This window comes from Mus pahari, chromosome 4 (assembly GCF_900095145.1).
Source record: "Mus pahari chromosome 4, PAHARI_EIJ_v1.1, whole genome shotgun sequence".
NCBI lineage: Eukaryota > Metazoa > Chordata > Mammalia > Rodentia > Muridae > Mus > Mus pahari.
The window spans coordinates 56,022,432-56,041,151 of record NC_034593.1 but is presented as its reverse complement, the minus strand read 5'-3'; the positions used below and the strand labels follow the sequence as shown (position 1 = coordinate 56,041,151).

The 18,720-nt window shown below is 39.2% G+C and overlaps 1 protein-coding gene across 2 annotated transcripts in view; it reads left to right on the top strand.

The window, feature by feature from the left end:
• Positions 1 to 18,720, top strand: part of Plch1 (phospholipase C eta 1) — a 196,636-nt gene that overhangs the window by 135,147 nt on the left and 42,769 nt on the right. For both annotated transcript variants that reach the window (XM_029537859.1, XM_029537860.1), the window contains 4 exons: positions 2,496 to 2,589; positions 4,526 to 4,729; positions 13,453 to 13,573; positions 16,941 to 17,112. In XM_029537859.1, coding sequence (XP_029393719.1) covers positions 2,496 to 2,589; positions 4,526 to 4,729; positions 13,453 to 13,573; positions 16,941 to 17,112 — 591 coding nt within the window. The remainder of the gene's footprint in view (positions 1 to 2,495; positions 2,590 to 4,525; positions 4,730 to 13,452; positions 13,574 to 16,940; positions 17,113 to 18,720) is intronic.

The window sequence follows — 18,720 nt, the reverse complement described above, 5'->3', positions numbered from 1 at the left end:
ATTCTGTTCTCTTAACTACTGTAGTTTAAAATCATCTTGAAGAGGAAAAGTCCTCACATAAAGGTAAACACACACAATATAGACAAGTTATAGGAACCAACAATCAAGCTGTAAAAGTATTCATGTTCTGACACTTCTCAGAGTCCAGTAACTGGTTTGAAAATTGTAATACCTTCAAATGATTCATACATTTCAGCTATACTGAAAAGCCAAACAGCCTTCAAATATTTTAGTAGAAATGAAGACAACACCAAGGAATTAGATCTATATGAAAGAAAAAGGTTTTGACTTAAAATCTAGAAGATCCAATGTGAACCTTGGTTCTTGACTCTTACAGTTCTGGGACTTTTGTGATACTACTTAATTATTCTCTGCATCAGTTGTGTTATCTATAAACTGAGAAGTGTAGATGACAATTGTAGGGGCTGGAGAGATGACTTAGTGATTAAGACTACGTGCGTCTCTTGATGGTGCACATTGACTCAGGACTCGCATTAACAGGCTCAGGGTTTCTTCCACTTCCTACAGCAGGTACCTGTGCTCATTGTGAACATTTAAAATCAAAGATGATGGTAATCACTATCTTGCTTTGATAGCAATATGCACGTCTAACTGGCATCATAAAGAGAGGCTTAAAAATGAAATTGTGTCATGCTGTTGAGATACTACTTACATGAGAAGGCTTGGGGCTGGATGAGAGTGGATTCACATGACCTTCAACTCTCCTTAACGCAGTACTTCACACTGTAGTTGATAGAAAGTTATTTCTAGAAATGTCTTAGTTTTGTGGTGTCTTTACTAATATTTTCATTAATATGATGAATATTTTAAGTATGATTTCTAAAAAAAAAATAATAATTCTGGTTTGTGTCTTGTGGTCCTGAATTCTCTGCTTATCTACGGTGAAGTTTTCTCTAGACTGATGTTTAGTTTGCTGTGTGTTCCTTGCTGTAGATCTCTTGGACACCTGGAGGTTTGCCTGAGTGTACCTTAGAACAAAGGCCTCATTCTTTCCATGCTGCATAAAGTTACTGGTGTGGCTCTTTTTCTCTTATGAGAGATGGATATGTGTGTTAAGTCTGGCTCATAGTAGACAAGCTAAGGAGCTGTTCACAGCCTTCTGGGTCTCTGGAGTACTTTGGGGGCTTTACAGTTCTGTTTACTTAACCATATTTTCATACTAAGTCCTATTAAATAGATGATTTAGTAAAGAAAAAACCCTAGATTTTACTAAAACCCTTTGAACCTAAAAGACAGTGGAATCTTGGAGGGATGGATATAATATAACATACAATACATACAATGTTTTCAGTATTTGTTATTTCATATTGGCTTGAAAGATTGACTTCTCTTATCATTATTTATCAGTATTTTTTTTAAATATTTATTTTGTTTATATGAGTACACTCTAGCTGTCTTCAGTCACTCAAGAAGAGGGCATTGAATCCCTGTGAGCCACCATGTGGTTGCTGGGAACTGAACTCGGGACCTCTGAAAGAACAGTGAGTGTTCCTAACAACTGAACCAGCCCCTATTCTTAAAGTATTTTAAAACGTCATTGTTATTTTCCTGAGCAAATGGTTTTTTTAAAAAATAAAAGTGTCATTTTTTTTTCTCTTTTGGGTTCTAGGGATCACAGATTTTTCAATATTAGGCAAGTGCTCTACCATTGAGCTACAGTCCCAAGGCTGCCCTCTTTCTTTATGTTGCTGTTTAAAGAAACTATTTCTAAACAGTTTACTTTCCCTTATTGTGTACATATGCATGCAGCAGCCTTGAGACTGACAGTGATAAGAGCATATACTGCCTTGTTGGTGCTACAAAAGGTTCCCCTAAAGCATCCCCTGTCCCTCACCATTGCACTATCTGGTAGCCATGGCAAAGGGAAGTGGCTTTTGTAGTCACTGGGTTTCTGTAAGCTGGTTGACCTGGACAAAAGCCACATAGTTGCTGGGTCCTTTGTTATGTTCACTCCTCAGCCAGCTTTTCTTTGTTCATTTTTTTTCTCATTTTTGTGGTCCTGAATCTCCATAGTGGACTACTCAGTGGAAGACTCTTCAAGAATGCCCATGCAGCCGAATCTACTTAGAAAACATCCTGTTTTGTCAGACCATAGTTATCTTTCCACATCTATTTGTAATTATTAGTTTAGTTTTTTATGTAAAAATCGCTTATTTGTCAGATAGCTGCTATATTGAAAGTGGGTTTTGGACAATGGTTTTGCATTAATTTTCTTCTATTCCTTCATGGAGAGTATTCTAAGAGTTGAAGGGGTGTGTTCACTAACTAAAGCTGACAGGTGCTTAGGAAGGGTAAGATCATAATCATCCTCCAATGAGAAAAGGGAAAAGGAACCTGAAGACTCCAGACAGTGGTGCTTCCTGAAGCGCCCTGAACTATGAAGCAGGGGATACTGGTCAGTCCATCTTGCTGAACTATAGAGGGACATGGTTCATGAAGTTGCAGGTGCTTTCTTTTAATTCTGCTTTCTTTAGATGAATAATGTGACACTGGAGTATTGTCTTGACATCATAACGAAGTTTGAAGTTTCTGAAGAAAACAAAGTGAAAAACGTCCTTGGTATAGAAGGTAACCAGTGGTCCTACTCTCTCTGTCTCCCCTCTCTGCTATATTAAATTTTATTACAGTTCTTAGGAAGCAAAATTGGGGAATATTTGTAGGATCCCAGAAAGCATTTGTGTTCCTGCAAAGCAGATCTCTGGTTTTGTTCACCTCCTATTTTTTGCGGTACTCCTTAAGCTACCATTGTGTGCGATGAATGCCAAGAAATATCTGGACTTGGTTCAAATGGACAATTTTTTTTTGGAAGTAGTCATGTGCTGGTAATTGCAGGAGGAAAATTTGGCCCCCAAACAAATAATCTACAAAAGTAGTGACTGGAAAATAAACATTTAAAAAAACGAACAAAACAAAATGTTAGGAATTGGTTTGTTTTTCCCAATTGGTAGAATTTTAGAAACTGTTAGAAATGGAATTCTTATCAATATTACTACCTCATTTAATAGCTAAGGAAAGCAAGACCAAAAGAAATTAAATAATTTATTTATCATTATGCTCTAAACAGCTAGCCCCTAGGATTTATACATTAAAAACATGGTATAAATATAGCTTATACAATGTATATAAGCTATCTGACTTTAAAAAATGCAGAGAAATAAATTATAGGCTATAGGATTTCTGAAGCAGAACAGATTGTTTTAACTGAAGACTGCAGGGAAACTCAACTTTATCCAAGAACATGCAAAGCCACAATTGACTGTTAATTTCAGGAATTCCCCTGCGCCCATCATCAGTATAGATAAGCGTGCGTGTGTGCAAGTGTGTGTGTGCATGTGTGTGTGTATGTGCATGTGTATTCATATATGTGTGCATGCGTGTATGTATATGTGTATGTATGTGTACGCATGTATGTATGTTTATGTGTGTATGTGCATGTGTGTATGTGCGTGCATGTATGTGTTCATGTGTGTATGTATGTATGTATGTGTATATGTATGTGTGTGCATGTTTGTATGTATGTGTGTTCATGTGTGTGTGTGTTTATGTGTGTGTGTGTTTGTATGTGTGTGCGCACGCACGTGGGTAGCAATCAGGCCCCTACCGCCATTCCTGGCTTGATAAAGCCAAGCACTTCTTTCCTGAGGTGGAAGAGAATTAAAAGGAAGAGGAATAATTTAAAATTTCCTATCATTAAAACTAAAAAACAGAAGACAAACTAACTTGGGCCTCTTAAGACTGTGCTTAGATATGAATTTTTTTTTTGAGGCTTCCCCCAAGATGCAATTAAATGTGGTCTCGAGTCATAAACATAAAGGTCACCAGGAAGAAACTACGAAGACTCAGAGGACATTTACTGATTGGATTTTACCAAATGAGTCTCAAAGACTTGAGACAACCTGTCACAATAATGACTACTTCTGGTCCCTTATATTTGTCTTCATAAATTCCATGATGATGGCTGCCTCTTCTACTTTAAGTAAAACTTATAGAAAATCTGTCCACTTCCTATACAAACTAAGCATTATTTTAAGGTTATTTATGTGCAAGTCACTGGCAGTATTTTTTCCAAAACCAGTTTCATAGTTAGTTACCCTCTGAATTTAGGCCATGCTTAAAGCTTGGCTTTAGACTTTATCATGTGCTGGTGTTGCGAACATTGTAACAACTTATCAGCTGGTTGATTGAGGTTTAATATGGCTATAATATGACATTGATCATCTCTAGGGCACATTACATAAGCATAACTTGAGTTTAATAGTTAATAAATGCTTTTGTCATGACAACCCATTTTTTTTTTAAAGATGTCAGTTAATTTTTCTGGAGGATATATTTAAATGGCTGCTCCCCAAAGTCATATTTTTTTATTTGTCATTAGGCAAATCTCTCATTGCACAAGCACTGTCCTGATATTTGCTTATGAATATTCTTTGGCCGTTTGTCTCTCTTGGCACCAGTTATGTAGACACTCTGTGAAATCTGTGGTATTTCTCTCTCTCCTGTGAAGGCTTCACGAACTTCATGCGTAGCCCTGCCTGTGACGTATTTAACCCGTTGCACCATGAAGTGTACCAAGACATGGATCAGCCCTTGTGCAACTACTACATTGCTTCATCTCACAACACGTACCTGACTGGGGACCAGCTCCTTTCTCAGTCTAAAGTGGATATGTATGCACGGGTGCTACAAGAGGGTTGTAGGTGTGTGGAAGGTAAGTGTAGTTTTTCTAAGCTCAGGTGTGGTTGATTAATATGCCATTTGAATAATAGAGGCTCAAAAGCTCTTTCTATACTAATTAGAGATGTGTCTCCATTATAAAGTCATTAGTCATTATCCTCTCTTTTTCCTTACTTTTCAATTATAGGGAACAGGGAAATGTGCCAATATTTGAGAAACATACCTTGAATTGCTTTTTAAAAAAAACCTGTGAAAAATAATAACCTTCCTGAAAAGATATTTTAAAAAATAGAAAGCCGGGTGGTGATGGCACATGCCTTTAACCCCAGCATTTGGGAGGCAGAGACAGTTAGATTTCTGAGTTTGAGGCTAGCCTCATCTACAGAGTGAGCTTCAGGACAGCCAGGGCTACACAGAAAAACCATGTCTTGATAACCCCCCCCCAAAAAAAAAAACAGCAAAAGTAGTTTAGCAGAGCTATTTATTTTGAAGAGATTTGATGGTCTATATTTATTACATTGCTAATCAGTTCCAGTGATGAGGAAAGAGATATAAGTAAGATGTAATTTTAGTCTTTGAAGAGCTTGCAAATTATCAGGGATCATGTACATAAAACTATTAGTGTGATGTGAGAATTCTATTGCTCTAGGTACAGGCATGATTTAGGTGTTCATGTAGGCCAGTAGAACATGGGGTAAAATATAAGAGTTGGGTCAGGCATAATGGTTTTAGTGTTAAAATTTTAATTTTGGGGATCAGTGAAGAAATTTTTGCTCCGAGAGAGAATTATTCTGGTTTATTGCTTGAAAAGACCAGAACCTAACTAATGGGTGAGCAAGCCAGTGAGATCATGAGGTGGCTAGTCATACTATATCCACATCCAGAAAGCAGAGAGAGATGAACACTAGCTAGGAATCATGCTGTCTCATTCCCCGCTTTGTTATTCCATCTGGTCTCCACACTCACAGACGGTGTGTTATCCATGTTTAAGTGTGTTTAAATGAGAACCTGCAAGTCTTCATGCTCCTGCTTCTTTCATCCTGCAACCAGCAGGGCTGGACCCACGCTCCTACACTCTAGTTGCCAGCAGCTCTCTCCAGCTAGTCCCCCAGCAGTGTCTGGCTCACTTTCCCCTGGACCACCGTCCCTCTCTGCCATCAGTGGTCCCGTATTGCAGTAACCAAATTGAGACATCAACATCATGGTTTGATATCATAATACCCAGTAACCTGGTAAAATCAAAACTCTTAATGCTTATAATTAACCAATCAGATTTATGTATCAGTAAAATCATAATTTACAAGATGCCAATACAATAATTTCAGAGCCAATTGATAATGGCAAAAGCTTTATCCCAATTATTCTAAATTTATGATATCATAACTACCTGTGGCTGGTTCCAGCCATGCTGGTTCATGTCTGCCCCCATTCTCCTTTTCTTTTCTCTGCATGCTCTCCATTTCTGTAACTCTTCATGCAGCCTCCCTTTTCCCTGTCCAATCACAGGCTTCCTGCTCCCCTAAGTAATTGGACAGGGAAAATCCTGCAACATAAGTGGGTCCCCCATTTCCAGTTTAACCTCTCTATATTTTAACCTTAATAGAAAATGCATTTTGTCTTTTAAGAGTCTCCAAGGTCTTAATAGTCAATACTATTTAAGGTTCAGTTTCTTCTGAGACTCAGTTATCTCAGAACTGGGAGCCTCTTGTAAGTTCACAAAATTATACAATGGCACAGAGAACATAACAATTTCAAAATGGAGAAATGGGGGCCTAGTCCAGAAAGATCTGACCAAAGCAAGACTGAAGTCCACCAGGGTGAACACCAAACCCTATCCAGTATCTGGAGCTCTTGGTGGCTTTATCTGGATTTAAGCAACATCGAGTAGTCATTTCTGCAAGCTCTGTTGCCTGTTATACCCGTGGTTTCTCTCTTGAGCTTGTTTTTACTCAGTCATCCTCTGTAGCTTTACCCAGTGAACATCTTACATTCCTGAACTCTCTCATATCCCTGATCATCATTGCAACATCGGTTCCCTCACAGGAGCCCCAGTTAGGGAATCCTACCATGCTGTAGGCCTCAAAGGATGTTTAGAACCTTGGTGCAAGTCTCCACAACTCCTTACTCTTGAGTTTGCATACCTTCAAACCAAATAATAATCATTGCTTGATATGTAGCCTGGTGCAGTTGGACCATCACTGCAGTGTCCTCTGTGTCCTCTGTGGCTGAGCCTGAGAAAAGACTTCCTTCATCAGTCTGGCTCAAGCAGGATGTCCTGAGGCTTTTTTTTTTTTTTTTTTTTTTAAGAGACTATCATGTCAAACAAAAGGTTTTCAAATGAGTTTACATATGCTTCATTCTGGAGCTTTGGTTGGTGCCATGACTTGTCCTCATATCACCTGTTACTGTCTAGTGCAAAGCTCTGGTTTTTATGTAGTGCCCCTCCTATCCTTGCAGGCGGTTGAGCCCAAAATCTCAATATAATAGTTATGTGCTCTACCATTTGAGCTATGCCTCAGCCGAGAGGCACTAACTTCATTAATAATCATGGCCAGTTTGTCCCCACCTGCACTTTGCTCGTTTTCCTCAATTCTGTTTAAGCTGTTTTTTCTCTCACTAAGCTGCGTTTTTTTCCCATATCTTTGTGCTCCACTTTCTGCTCTGTCTCACTGTAAATCTGGATAGGTGTAAAGGACAATAATAACTATGATGCATCCTTAATGTTACCATCTTCAGATTTTCTTTGGCAAATCAATTAATCCATTATTTTTAGATTCAGTTTCATTTAAGTTTTAGAACACAGGCAGATACCTTGCCAGGATATACTGGGAATAGCTCCTAATAGAGCTTTTGTTTTCCACTGTCCACCTTTCTATTGGTATCCTGGACTTGCAAACCTTTAGCAGAACAACCTATTAATAACATTCTAGAGCTTCTCTCTTGCACAGCCCCTGTGAACACTTCTACATTCTTTCTACACACTTGTTCCGGGGCCTCTGAGTCACATAGTCAAGGAATATCATACTAGTGTGAGTACTTCACGGAACCACTTTTCTGTAATGGACACTTTCCTCAGCACTGTGATCAAATATTTGGCAAGAAGCAACATAAATGAGGAGGAATTTATCTTACCAGTTCTGAGGTACAATGATGTAAGTCCATCATGGTGGATAAGACAGCAGTGAGAGCAGCTTGAGACTTTGGTGTCAGGAACATGAGGCTGCTAGCTTATGTCTCCACAGGTCAGAAAGCAGAGAAAGGGGAATGTGGTCCCCTAGCTAAGGGTTTTTAAATAGTATTCAGGTTATAGATAAGCCAGTGCTATCTATGAAGGTATAGGTTGGCCCACTCACACACAATGTCTGCCTGTAGAGGGAGAGGAGAAGTGGGAACTGAATTAGGAGACTGGTGGAACACTGTTATTATTTAAAGGAAGAATTAAAAATATTGGACTACCCTGCCCTGCTTATGTAAGCCCCTACCACAGTGACTTAGGAGACTGAGGTTGGAAGGTACAAGTGCAAGGCCAGGTGGGATAGCCTAGTGAGACCCTGTTCAACATGAAGATGCAAGGGAGGATTGATGACTTTGTGCATCCCGTTCTCAATTCAATCTCTTGTACCTTAAAAACAGTGACTAAATCATGAGGAACGAAGCCTATTAGAGCTCACTAAGAGAGATGGAGAAGCTAGGAGTGGATGATGATACTGTTCTCTGCTATCTGAAATCTGAAGGGAAGAGCAGAAATGAGGACAGTTTTCTATCTGCTGAGTTGAGAGTGACTTTGCAACATATAAACCCATGTTTTAATCTGTCGATGGATAACAATATCTGAACTAAATAATCCAGAAGAGATAAAGGAGTCATAAATCTCTATGAATATGGTAGTTAAAATCAAGTATTGGCAGGCAAACTTGTGGGCTTATAGCTGAATATATTTCTTATAATTTTTTATACTGTAGATTTTTTGGGGGGGCTAGGGGTGAGACTTGAGAGAGAGGAAAATGATATTGGTTGTCCTCAATGAGAGGAAGAGTATATGAGCTTTTGAAAAATTTCATGCCTGATATTTCTTTTGTTCTGAGGGACGTAGGAGAGGTCATCACCCACTCCTGTGTACAGCAGGTGGAGATTGTTTGGGGAGCTAAGAAGATCAACAAATTATTGAAAAAAATCATCAGGGAATGGGAGCTGATGAGTTAGGGAGGATGGAACTAACCTTACAAAAATCTTTAGTGCTGAAAATCTGTATGCCTAGTCCCTCCTATGTTCCCAGCAAAACTCAACTGCTTTGACATAGGAGCAGTGAAGATCGGTTATGGCAGGGTCTGGGTTCAGTTTCAACCCCTACATAGCTGCTTATAACCCTATGGAAATCTAATTCCCAAGGATCTAATACCCTCTTATGGCTTCATGGGCACCGTACAAACATATGGTACACAGATATATGTGCAGGTAAACACACACACATACACACACACACACACACACACACACACACACACACACACACACACATGCGCACACACATGTATGTGAATGTATATATGCATATATATATATAATGTATAAAGAAATCTTAAAAAGTAAACTATTTATATAAAATAACAATCTTCAAAATGGTTCTGTAGATTTATATTTTATTCTATAATATTTTTGCAGTAGTTGCAAGATTACCTATTAATAATAATGACTTAACTCAGATGGCTTAATAACTGAATGCTAAAGATGCTCAAAGTACTAACATGAAAGATTCTGTCTAAGTAAGAGTTCTTGCGGTGGCATTCTCCTCTTGGCTATTATTCAGCCCCTCGACCACTTGACACTCAAAAATGTTGCAGGTTTGATGTGTAGAGGTATGCCCTGTGCACCTAGCCTCACTGAAGTCACATTGAGGGTGGCCCCTCATTTAAACGCCAACATTTCTTTGGAGGCCACGAATGGCATTCTGTGGATTCATAAAGTGACTGTCTACTCTAGATGCCATTACAGCTTGCCACTGCCTTCCTTTGTACTGTTACTCTTACCTTTCCTGCCTCTTGGATCCAAGTCTTCTCTTCTTTTGCTTATTTGTCCAAAATCAGTATTCTACTTGCAACACCAAGATTGAGTCAATTTATAGACTGAGGAATTTATTGGGACTTAAAGTTTCAGAGCGTTAGTTAGAGTCCATGACCATCATGTCAGGGAATGTGGAAGAAGACAGACAGGAAGGCGTGATATTTGAGTGCAGTACCTGTGAGCTTCCATCCTGACACACAATTACCAGGCAGAGTGGTGACAACTAGGAATGGAGTGAAATTTGGAAATCTCAAAGCCCATCCCCCACTCTCAGTGACTCACCTCTTCAAACAAGGCCACACCTCCTAATCTTTCCCAAACAGTTCCACCAAAAGAGGTATCAACACTCATGAGCTTATGGGTGGGGAGAAGGCATTTAAATTCTCGTCTGAAAGACACTATATGAACCTGTCTATTCCCATGCTTGACTTTATATACTGAACCAAAATGTCTAATTTTCCAGCTCTGGCTGAATATGATAAAGGAAAGTTATCTCACTAAGACAATTTATGTTAAGGGATGCATGGCTTTTGTTGTTATTATCAGATGAATGGGAGCTTTTAGACACTGTGCCACAAATGGCATAGTGTGAATTTTCTCTTTACCTTCTTTCTGTTTGGCAATCATCAAAGAGAACTTTCAAGACTAAAGGTCACCATGGCCCAGATATTCATACAGTCTGAGAGGATGTAGAGCCCTGTCACAGGATGTTGTTGTTTTATTCGCTGCCTTTTTGTTTGTGTGTGTTTGAGATAGAGTCTTCCACTGTAGCTCAGACTATTCAAGAACTCACTATAGCTCAGACTGTCCTTGGACTCATTGCAATGTTTCTGCCTCAGTTGTGACAGTGCACTACAAGCCACATTGGGCTTCGTGCTGCAATTTTGAGTTTTCAAGTCTTTCTCCACTAGCTTCTGTCAGTAAATGCCTCTCCTGGCATTTGACTTGAAATTCTTCTTAAAATAAACTGTAGCAGAATAGTGAATGTCCCATTACCCTTTCTGGAAAGTCTTTGTTAAGGAGACTATTCATACTTACCTGGTGAGCTTGATCAGCTTTGAACTTTATCATTTTCATATTGGAAGCTTTGGTTGTCACCTTGAACTCAGTGGACTGTAAAACAGGTTCTACTTAGATGTGGACAGGTCCTGTTCTCATTTAAGCCCTCAAGCACCAGGAGGTAATGGGGTAAGTTACTAAAAGGAAACTTCAACACAGATTTAGGTCAATGACTATAAACTTAAACACAGATTTAAGTAAATGACTGAGGTTTCTAGAGCTTGCAAGCTGGAGATTCAATCCCTGTTCATCTCCAGGAAACTGGTACTCTTTCTGAACATCTTATAAGAGAATAAGTAAAGACTAGCAGATTACAGGAGAATGACTTGACACAGTGGATGCCTCGTACTGAAAAAAGGGAGGTTAGCCTTAAAAGGAAGTACTTGCTTTGTTCATGATTAAGCCTAACACTCCAATATTTACTTGTTTCTAAAGGCTTAAAATTTGGTCACATGATGCCTTACAGTTTCTCAACAATTTCTTTGTTTTGTGGAACATAAAGTTCTTAGTTCTTATCTGCAACTTGGGTATGGATACACCAAATTCTTCATATGCCAGAAGCACTCCATCTACCTTAGACTTGGATGAAGATGGCTTTATTCTTAAACACCTACATCTGACTTAGAGGACATCATTCCTATAGAATCTAACAGGTCACAGATAGAGATGTTTAGATCTACAGATATTTCCTTAAACAGCTTTTTCTGGGGATGAAAGTTTAAAATGGAGAACAATGTATATATGATATTGTGACTTTGGGATCTATCTTCTTCCGAGCTTCTACTTTGATGATGTGTTTTTCTATCTCCATTACTTGTAATATGTTCTCCTTCAGGGTATGTCTGGTGTCTTGTGGGAGACTGACAAGTCACTGTGGTTAGGTGGGTTTGCCAGAAAACCAAGCAGATAGTGTTCTTTTTCTATACTACCATTCATTCACTTGCTTTCCAGCCTAAGTTGCTTAATGATAGGGGAAATATTTGTTATTATGGACTGACTATAATGCTGTTAAAGTAGATTTACATTCAGTCCTTTTCTGTTTTCCCTGAAAGCCACCATGATGGAACTCTGTACATTCCCTTATTACAAAAGTGTTTGGACTAGCCACTTGGCCTTCAGAATGATTTTAACTCTGACAAACACTTTGTCAGAGTGTTTGGGCCCTTAACTGTGTGATATGGTTGAAAAACGGTCCCTGTGGTCCCTGGCTTGTTTGCATCTTATTAGATTTGTTAGAGTATTTCTCTTTTGCCAATACCACCAGCACATTGTTAGCCTTTACATGAAACTTGCCTTGAATCTGGCTTTCTGAATCTCAATGCTATTCTGGTGTGTTATTATCCTCAATTATCAGAAACCAGATGAGTTCAGACACAAAATATTAGAAACCATCTCAACTGTGGATCGTCTGCCTTTGTTTTAAATATTAGAAGAATACTGTTTCATGACTGATGATGCTAAATATGTTGGTGTGAAGAACAAACCATGTATTAATGTGTCTTTTTAATTTTGCACTTTCTTTGAAAGCTATTAATATATTATCTGCTATATGATTTCTGCTTTAAAAATAGGACTATAGGTCAGGGCAAGAGGTGTTGAAATTGCACACAGTGATATACTGCCTGATGGCAGTGATACAGTCTCCAAATGTGTCAGGCAATTTTGCCAAATATCAGAGTGTGCTTGCACAAACCTAAGTGGTGTGGATTAGTCTGCTTAATATGATCAAGAGACACAGCAAGAGTGATCTGCCTATGGAAAAGAGCCTATTGTTCTCTAATAAATGGTTTTATAAATAAAAAAAATGCACTCTGAAATAATAATTAAAAACATGGTACAGTATAATGTGAACTAGTAACATCATTATTCATCATCACTATGAACTGTTAGACACTAAACAGAATTGTACATGCTATACAACCTAAAGTGCAGAATATTTGTTAACACCAGCAGTAGCGCTAACACGTGAGGAAGGTCTTATGTTAAGAGATCACTACAGATGCCATGCCACAAGGTTTTAGAAATGTCTACTTCAGGCTGGGAATGATGGTGCATCCCTTTAATCCTCACAGCACAGGCAGGCTGATATCTGTGAGTTTGCCAGCTCACATGGTTGTGAGGTGAGCAAGTCTGAAATCTATAGACTGACTAACCAATAGCTGGAGACCTTGGTAAAAGGTGACACTGCAGTTGTAAGACCTCAAAGCAGGCTCAGGCAGAACTGCTATCTGTTGCTGGGACCAAAAGCAACCTGCAGATAAAAAGATTTATATGGAGAAGTTCAATTCATTTTAGTTAATGAAGAAAAAAAATATAAAGATCATATTCTTAGGTATATTTGGTTTAATTTTGATAAATTCCCAAGAGAAAATTTGATGTGTGTTGATCTACTTGTGAGCCTAGCCTGATATTTTTGTAAAATATAAGCACTCAAAAAAAAAAAAAAAACAAATCCTTTATCTCTCTCTTTATTCTCATAAAGTGTGCCAGAATGTTCAATTCTCTGTCTTTACATCTTTGTGAAAATTATAGTATGTATAAGTTCTAGTAATAATCATAAATATTTCTAGTACTTCCAGAGATATTAAGGAACTCCAAACATCTTCTGTTGTTGATGTGAACTTCTGTTTTTGGCAGTTGACTGTTGGGATGGCCCAGATGGAGAGCCAGTGGTTCACCATGGTTATACTCTCACTTCAAAAATTCTATTCAGAGATGTTGTGGAGACCATCAACAAGCACGCATTCGTGAAGAATGAGTAAGTAGATAAACACCTGGGAGCCAAGCTCCACCTCTCACCTAGGACCTCCACCCTTAGCCCCGGAGCTCCACTCCTTCCTTACACCCTGCAGCTTCATTCCTACAGCCCCAGTTCTCTTCCAGCTCCCAGCAAAGATTGGAAACAAGTACGATGGCTTCCAAGTTTATGGATTCTTATGATCCACTCATTTCTTAATCCCATTGTCTCTCATCCTGTTATTTTAGAAATATCTTTGCAAAGAATGACATTTAAATTTATTAACTCATAAAGCTTGGAAACAAGCTATTATACATAGTAGTTTGTAATCACTTGAAACTTTAGTTTTTATGTGTATGAGTGTTTTACTTGAATGTATATCTGTGTGCTATGTTCATGAAGGGCCTGTGGAGGTCACAAAAAGGCTGGAGATCCCCTGGGACTGAATTTATAGATAATTCTTAGGCTTCTTGTAGGTGCTGGGAATTGAACGCCAGTCCTTTGAGAAAACACCCAGGGCTCTTATCTGCTGAGCCATCTTTCCTGCTCCATAACAGTTTTATCATAATGCATCACAATATAATAAAATGCTGAGTGTTCGACACTTCAGGATACATAAGACATCCAACACATGGTTCATCCTTTCTTTGACTTCACTGCCTTCTCTTAACTCTCATTTCCCCTTTGGCTCATACTCTGCACTGACGCTATACTTCCTTTCTGAAGTACAAATGCTGCTGTAATTCTTGTTCTAGCTTTTTTTTTTTTTTTTCTGAAGTGTCCACAGCACCCAGGATGTCTTCGTGTCCTTCATTTGTGGCTTCTTCCAGTATCATTCTCTTCTGTCATTGCTCTGCAGAAACCTAGCATCTGCTAACAATAACCCTCTTTCCCTTCCACCTTCTCCAACAAGCCTGGAGCTTTTATAACTGCCAACCTCGTGTGCTAGCATGCTTCTCCCACAATGCCAATCACCTGTTTCGTTTTTATGCAACAAAATTATTTAAGCACTGCCCTACTGGGAAGCGTATCTTGACCCACAGCTGACGAATCTCCCCTTTCTTGATTCTTAGCTGCCTGAACATATATCTGTCATAGCACGTAGCACCATGATAAAAAAGGTTGGTCACATGCCTTCTTATATAGATATGAGATGGTAAACTTATTGAAAATAATAAAAATAAAAATGTGGCACCATATTTCAGTAATCATTGATTTCTGTCTACTTAGCAAGTTCCATAAATATACTAAGCATAGAAGAAAGGATTTTTAAATTAAAGAAGCAAACTAAAATTGTGATTGCAAAAAATATTTTAGAAACTAGTGGCCTTTAAATTTTCTAATATTTGGTCTTATTAATTAAGCATGAGCTTAAATTGCCCTCCAAATAAGCTATTCCTGCTACATAGCAAATTTAGTTTCTGGCATCTTTTACATGGAAGTATTTAGTGCTAAATTAAGCCTTCCAAACTCTGATTTTTATGACTCTTACATGTTTTCATTTCCCATTATATAAAATAGTGCCACTCCATACCCCTGAGGATCATCTAGTGCCTGCAATATTGACTTCATGTTTAAGTGCCCTTAGAGAAAAAAATGTGCTATAGGGGCTGGAGAGATTGCTCTGTGGTTGAGAAAGAGCACTTGGTGCTCCTGCAGGCAACCTGGGTTTGGTTCCCCACACCTACACCATTGGCTCACAACCAATTTTAATTCCAGGTTCAATAACATCTGACACTCTTTTGCCTCACTCATACACATAAAAATAGTGGTAAATACATCTTTAAAGTAGGAAACACTTTAAATGAGAATATTATATACTTGTTTAGGACATTAGCAAATTTTGGCCCTTTTATTTTTCTCCTATCTTCAATGTCTCCTTTTTATCAAGACCTTTTAACTCTGGCACTGTGAACATTTGGGGCAAGATCATATGTGGCAGGGAGCCATCTTGTGTATTGTAGGGCATTTAGTAGCTTCTCCAGCTTCACCAAATACAACATCCCTAAATTGTGCCCACCAAAAGAGACCTTCAGACATTGACCATTGTCCCTTGGTGGAATGAGGCTCAAAATCTCTTCTGGTTGAGAACGGCCTTCTGCTTTGCAGCACTAGACACTCATGAACTCTTCATATGGGTGTCGAGAATTTGAAATGTGGGAGCCCAACCACCCAGAAGCCCACAGTCAGAAAGGCAGGGCGCCTTTCTGTGACCTCAGCATCAAGAGTTACAATTCAAGCAGAATTTAATTTGAAGAGATCATGGGGCATCTGGTGGAGCTTGTGCTTGCCAACAAAATCCCCCCCCCTTTACACTAATGCATTAGGTAATTCAAATATTGGTTTGTATATTTTGAAAGAAAATGTCACATATTATTTCTAAAGGTACGTGAAAGAAAATGAAGTTTTTGGGTTTCTTTTTTTGGTTTGGTTTGTTTGTTTCATGCTTTGGCTGCTAACCTCAGCATGTGGTGGGTTTTGGGAACCACCTTACATTTTCTGTACTGAAACTTGTGTGTGGCTATAGAGTGGATAGTTGGTTTTTTTGTTTTGTTTTGTTTTTGTTTTGTTTTTTGACATTTATATGTGTGGGTAGGTGGGGTCTATTCATATGCCACTCTGCACATGTGGGTGTTAGAGAACAGCCAGCAGGAATCCCTTCCCTGCTTCCACATGTGGGTGCCAGGGATCAGATCCAGGTCATCAGGCCCCAGCAGAAGTTGCCTTTACTGGCTGAGGCAGACCCATCTCACTGAGACAGGGTTTTCTTTTCTTTTCTTTTCTTTTCTTTTCTTTTCTTTTCTTTTCTTTTCTTTTCTTTTCTTTTCTTTTCTTTTCTTTTCTTTTTCTTTTTTCTTTTTTGCTGAAAGCTGGTTGTGTTTTATAAAAATAATTTGGGGGAGGCCTGACAATTGACACTTAATGATACTAAAATAAATTTGCATCACACTATTTTTTCCCTTTAGTTCTCAAGCTGGCATCAGTACGTTTTTAGAGTAAGCAACTGCCTCTTTGATATGCTTATACTTGTGAATAAATATGAAAAAAATGACATCATGGGTTTTCTTTCTGTAGGTTTCAGATTTCATGCACACAGTCATGCACACGCACGTGAACACACACGCGTATTACATTCCTCACTTCTTGCTCGATATTAAACTAAGCCATCCTGCAGCATTGTTCCTGGCAAAGTATATTTGCTTTAAGGAGCTTTTTCTTCAGTGCATGCGTACTCTTTCTCCTTTTAGCATTCATTATTAGTATTGTCCATTCAGTTGCCGGGAATTGAAGGGACGCAATGAGTGCAGCGTCTATTTCCAGGTTTCCAAGATCCCTGTGCGCTGTCGCCACTGACCACCCGCCCTTGGCATTGTCCCTGTCCCCTCAGGTTCCCGGTTATCCTGTCCATTGAGAACCACTGCAGCATTCAGCAGCAGAGGAAGATTGCTCAGTACCTGAAAGGTATATTCCAGGACAAACTGGATCTGTCATCTGTGGACACCGGAGAGTGCAGGCAGCTGCCAAGCCCTCAGAGTCTGAAAGGCAAAATCCTAGTGAAGGTAACTACTTACGGGGTTACAACCCAAACATTAAAACAGTAATGATCAACTGCCTCTTCCTCCTTGTTGGAAAAAAAAAAGAAAAAAAAAAAGAAAAGAAAATTTAAAGGGGAAATGATTATAGTCCATATGTGTGAAGGGTACCTGCCCTGCATCTTGCGTTAAGGTAGAGGCACCCCTTCAGAGGCAAGTTACTGCCGACTGCATGCTATGGATTTGTTTTTGTGGCTATTCATGCTGTGCAAGCTATTTTAAGCCTGGGAGAGTTCACCCAGGGAACTGTGCATGGGAAAGTGAGCGCAAGAGAGGAGAAAGCTCTCTGACTCCATGTATGAGGCCTTCTGTTCAGATTCTTTTCTTCTATTTCAAGCTCCAATAACTGTCTGTCAAAAGGGGAGAAAATCTTCATGGTTGATCGGTCTTGGTTATGTGTGTGAGAAAGTGCTCTGCTCAAACAGAAACATGGGCCCAGACATAACGCCCCTCAGGACTTGTGTATTTGAGAGGAGAGGGGATGAGCTGAATGGCATGTCATCACAGATGTTCTAAGGGAGGAAACTTACTGCAGTGAATATCATTAATGCAAACGGTGGCCAGAATGACAGCTCCTTGAGATCTTCGGCTTCATGATTTCGCTTATCTCCAGTGAGTGTTTCCTTTGGACTAAAATCTTGGTTAGATAAAGAACAGAGCAGTTAACAAGGCTTCATAGAAAGGATATACGTGATGGAAGAGAGGGAAAGTCAAGGAAAGAGCCCACCACACTATAAAGCTTTTGGAAAGATAATGAAATTTTCACAGTCAGTTGAAACCTGCTTTTTCTACCAAATTAAATTAGAAGTATCGATCCAGAGTCCATCAGAGAGGTGCTGGCAGGCTCTTATGTAAATGCATGATGAAAAAACACATCTCAATAACATGACAGGTAATATTAAAATCAACTTGCCCAAGTCTGGCTAGAGGTAACTGCTGTGCTAAAAACTGGTTTCTGCATACAAAATCAAAGTATTATCTTTGTAATATTGTGAATACTCCATATTCCTTACCCAACAGTCAGGAAATTAAATATAGATTGAGACAGTTTGATTGTTATCTTCCCTTTTGGCTGGCCACAGTGGCACACACTGAGGAAGCAGAGGTAGGCAGATTTCTGTGGGCTTGAGGTCAGTCTGGCCTGCACAGTGTATTCCAGGCCATGTCTCATTTTTTTTTTTTTCCATTTTGGATAGTGGAGATCATGATGGATATTCAGTGTGCAGTTATTGAACACTTTCTCTAACACTGTACCATGGCTGTATAGTACAGATTGTCCCATGGCCTAAGGGCACCAGAACAAATGCTACAGATGGAAGGACTGAGGCAGTCTTTGGAAGGATTGGCAGCAGTATGGGCTATGGGCTATGGGTATCCCAGATGCATCAGAGATCCATGCACTATCAGTAAGGTTTCTTAGAAGTTAAGGAAAAAGCTGGGCATGGCGAAACATTTCGGTAATCCCAGCACTCCGGAGGCAGAGGCAGTAAGACTATGATTTTGAAGGTAGCCTGTACTATTTTTTGTCTGGAAGAGAGAGAGAGAGAGAGAGAGAGAGAGAGAGAGAGAGAGAGA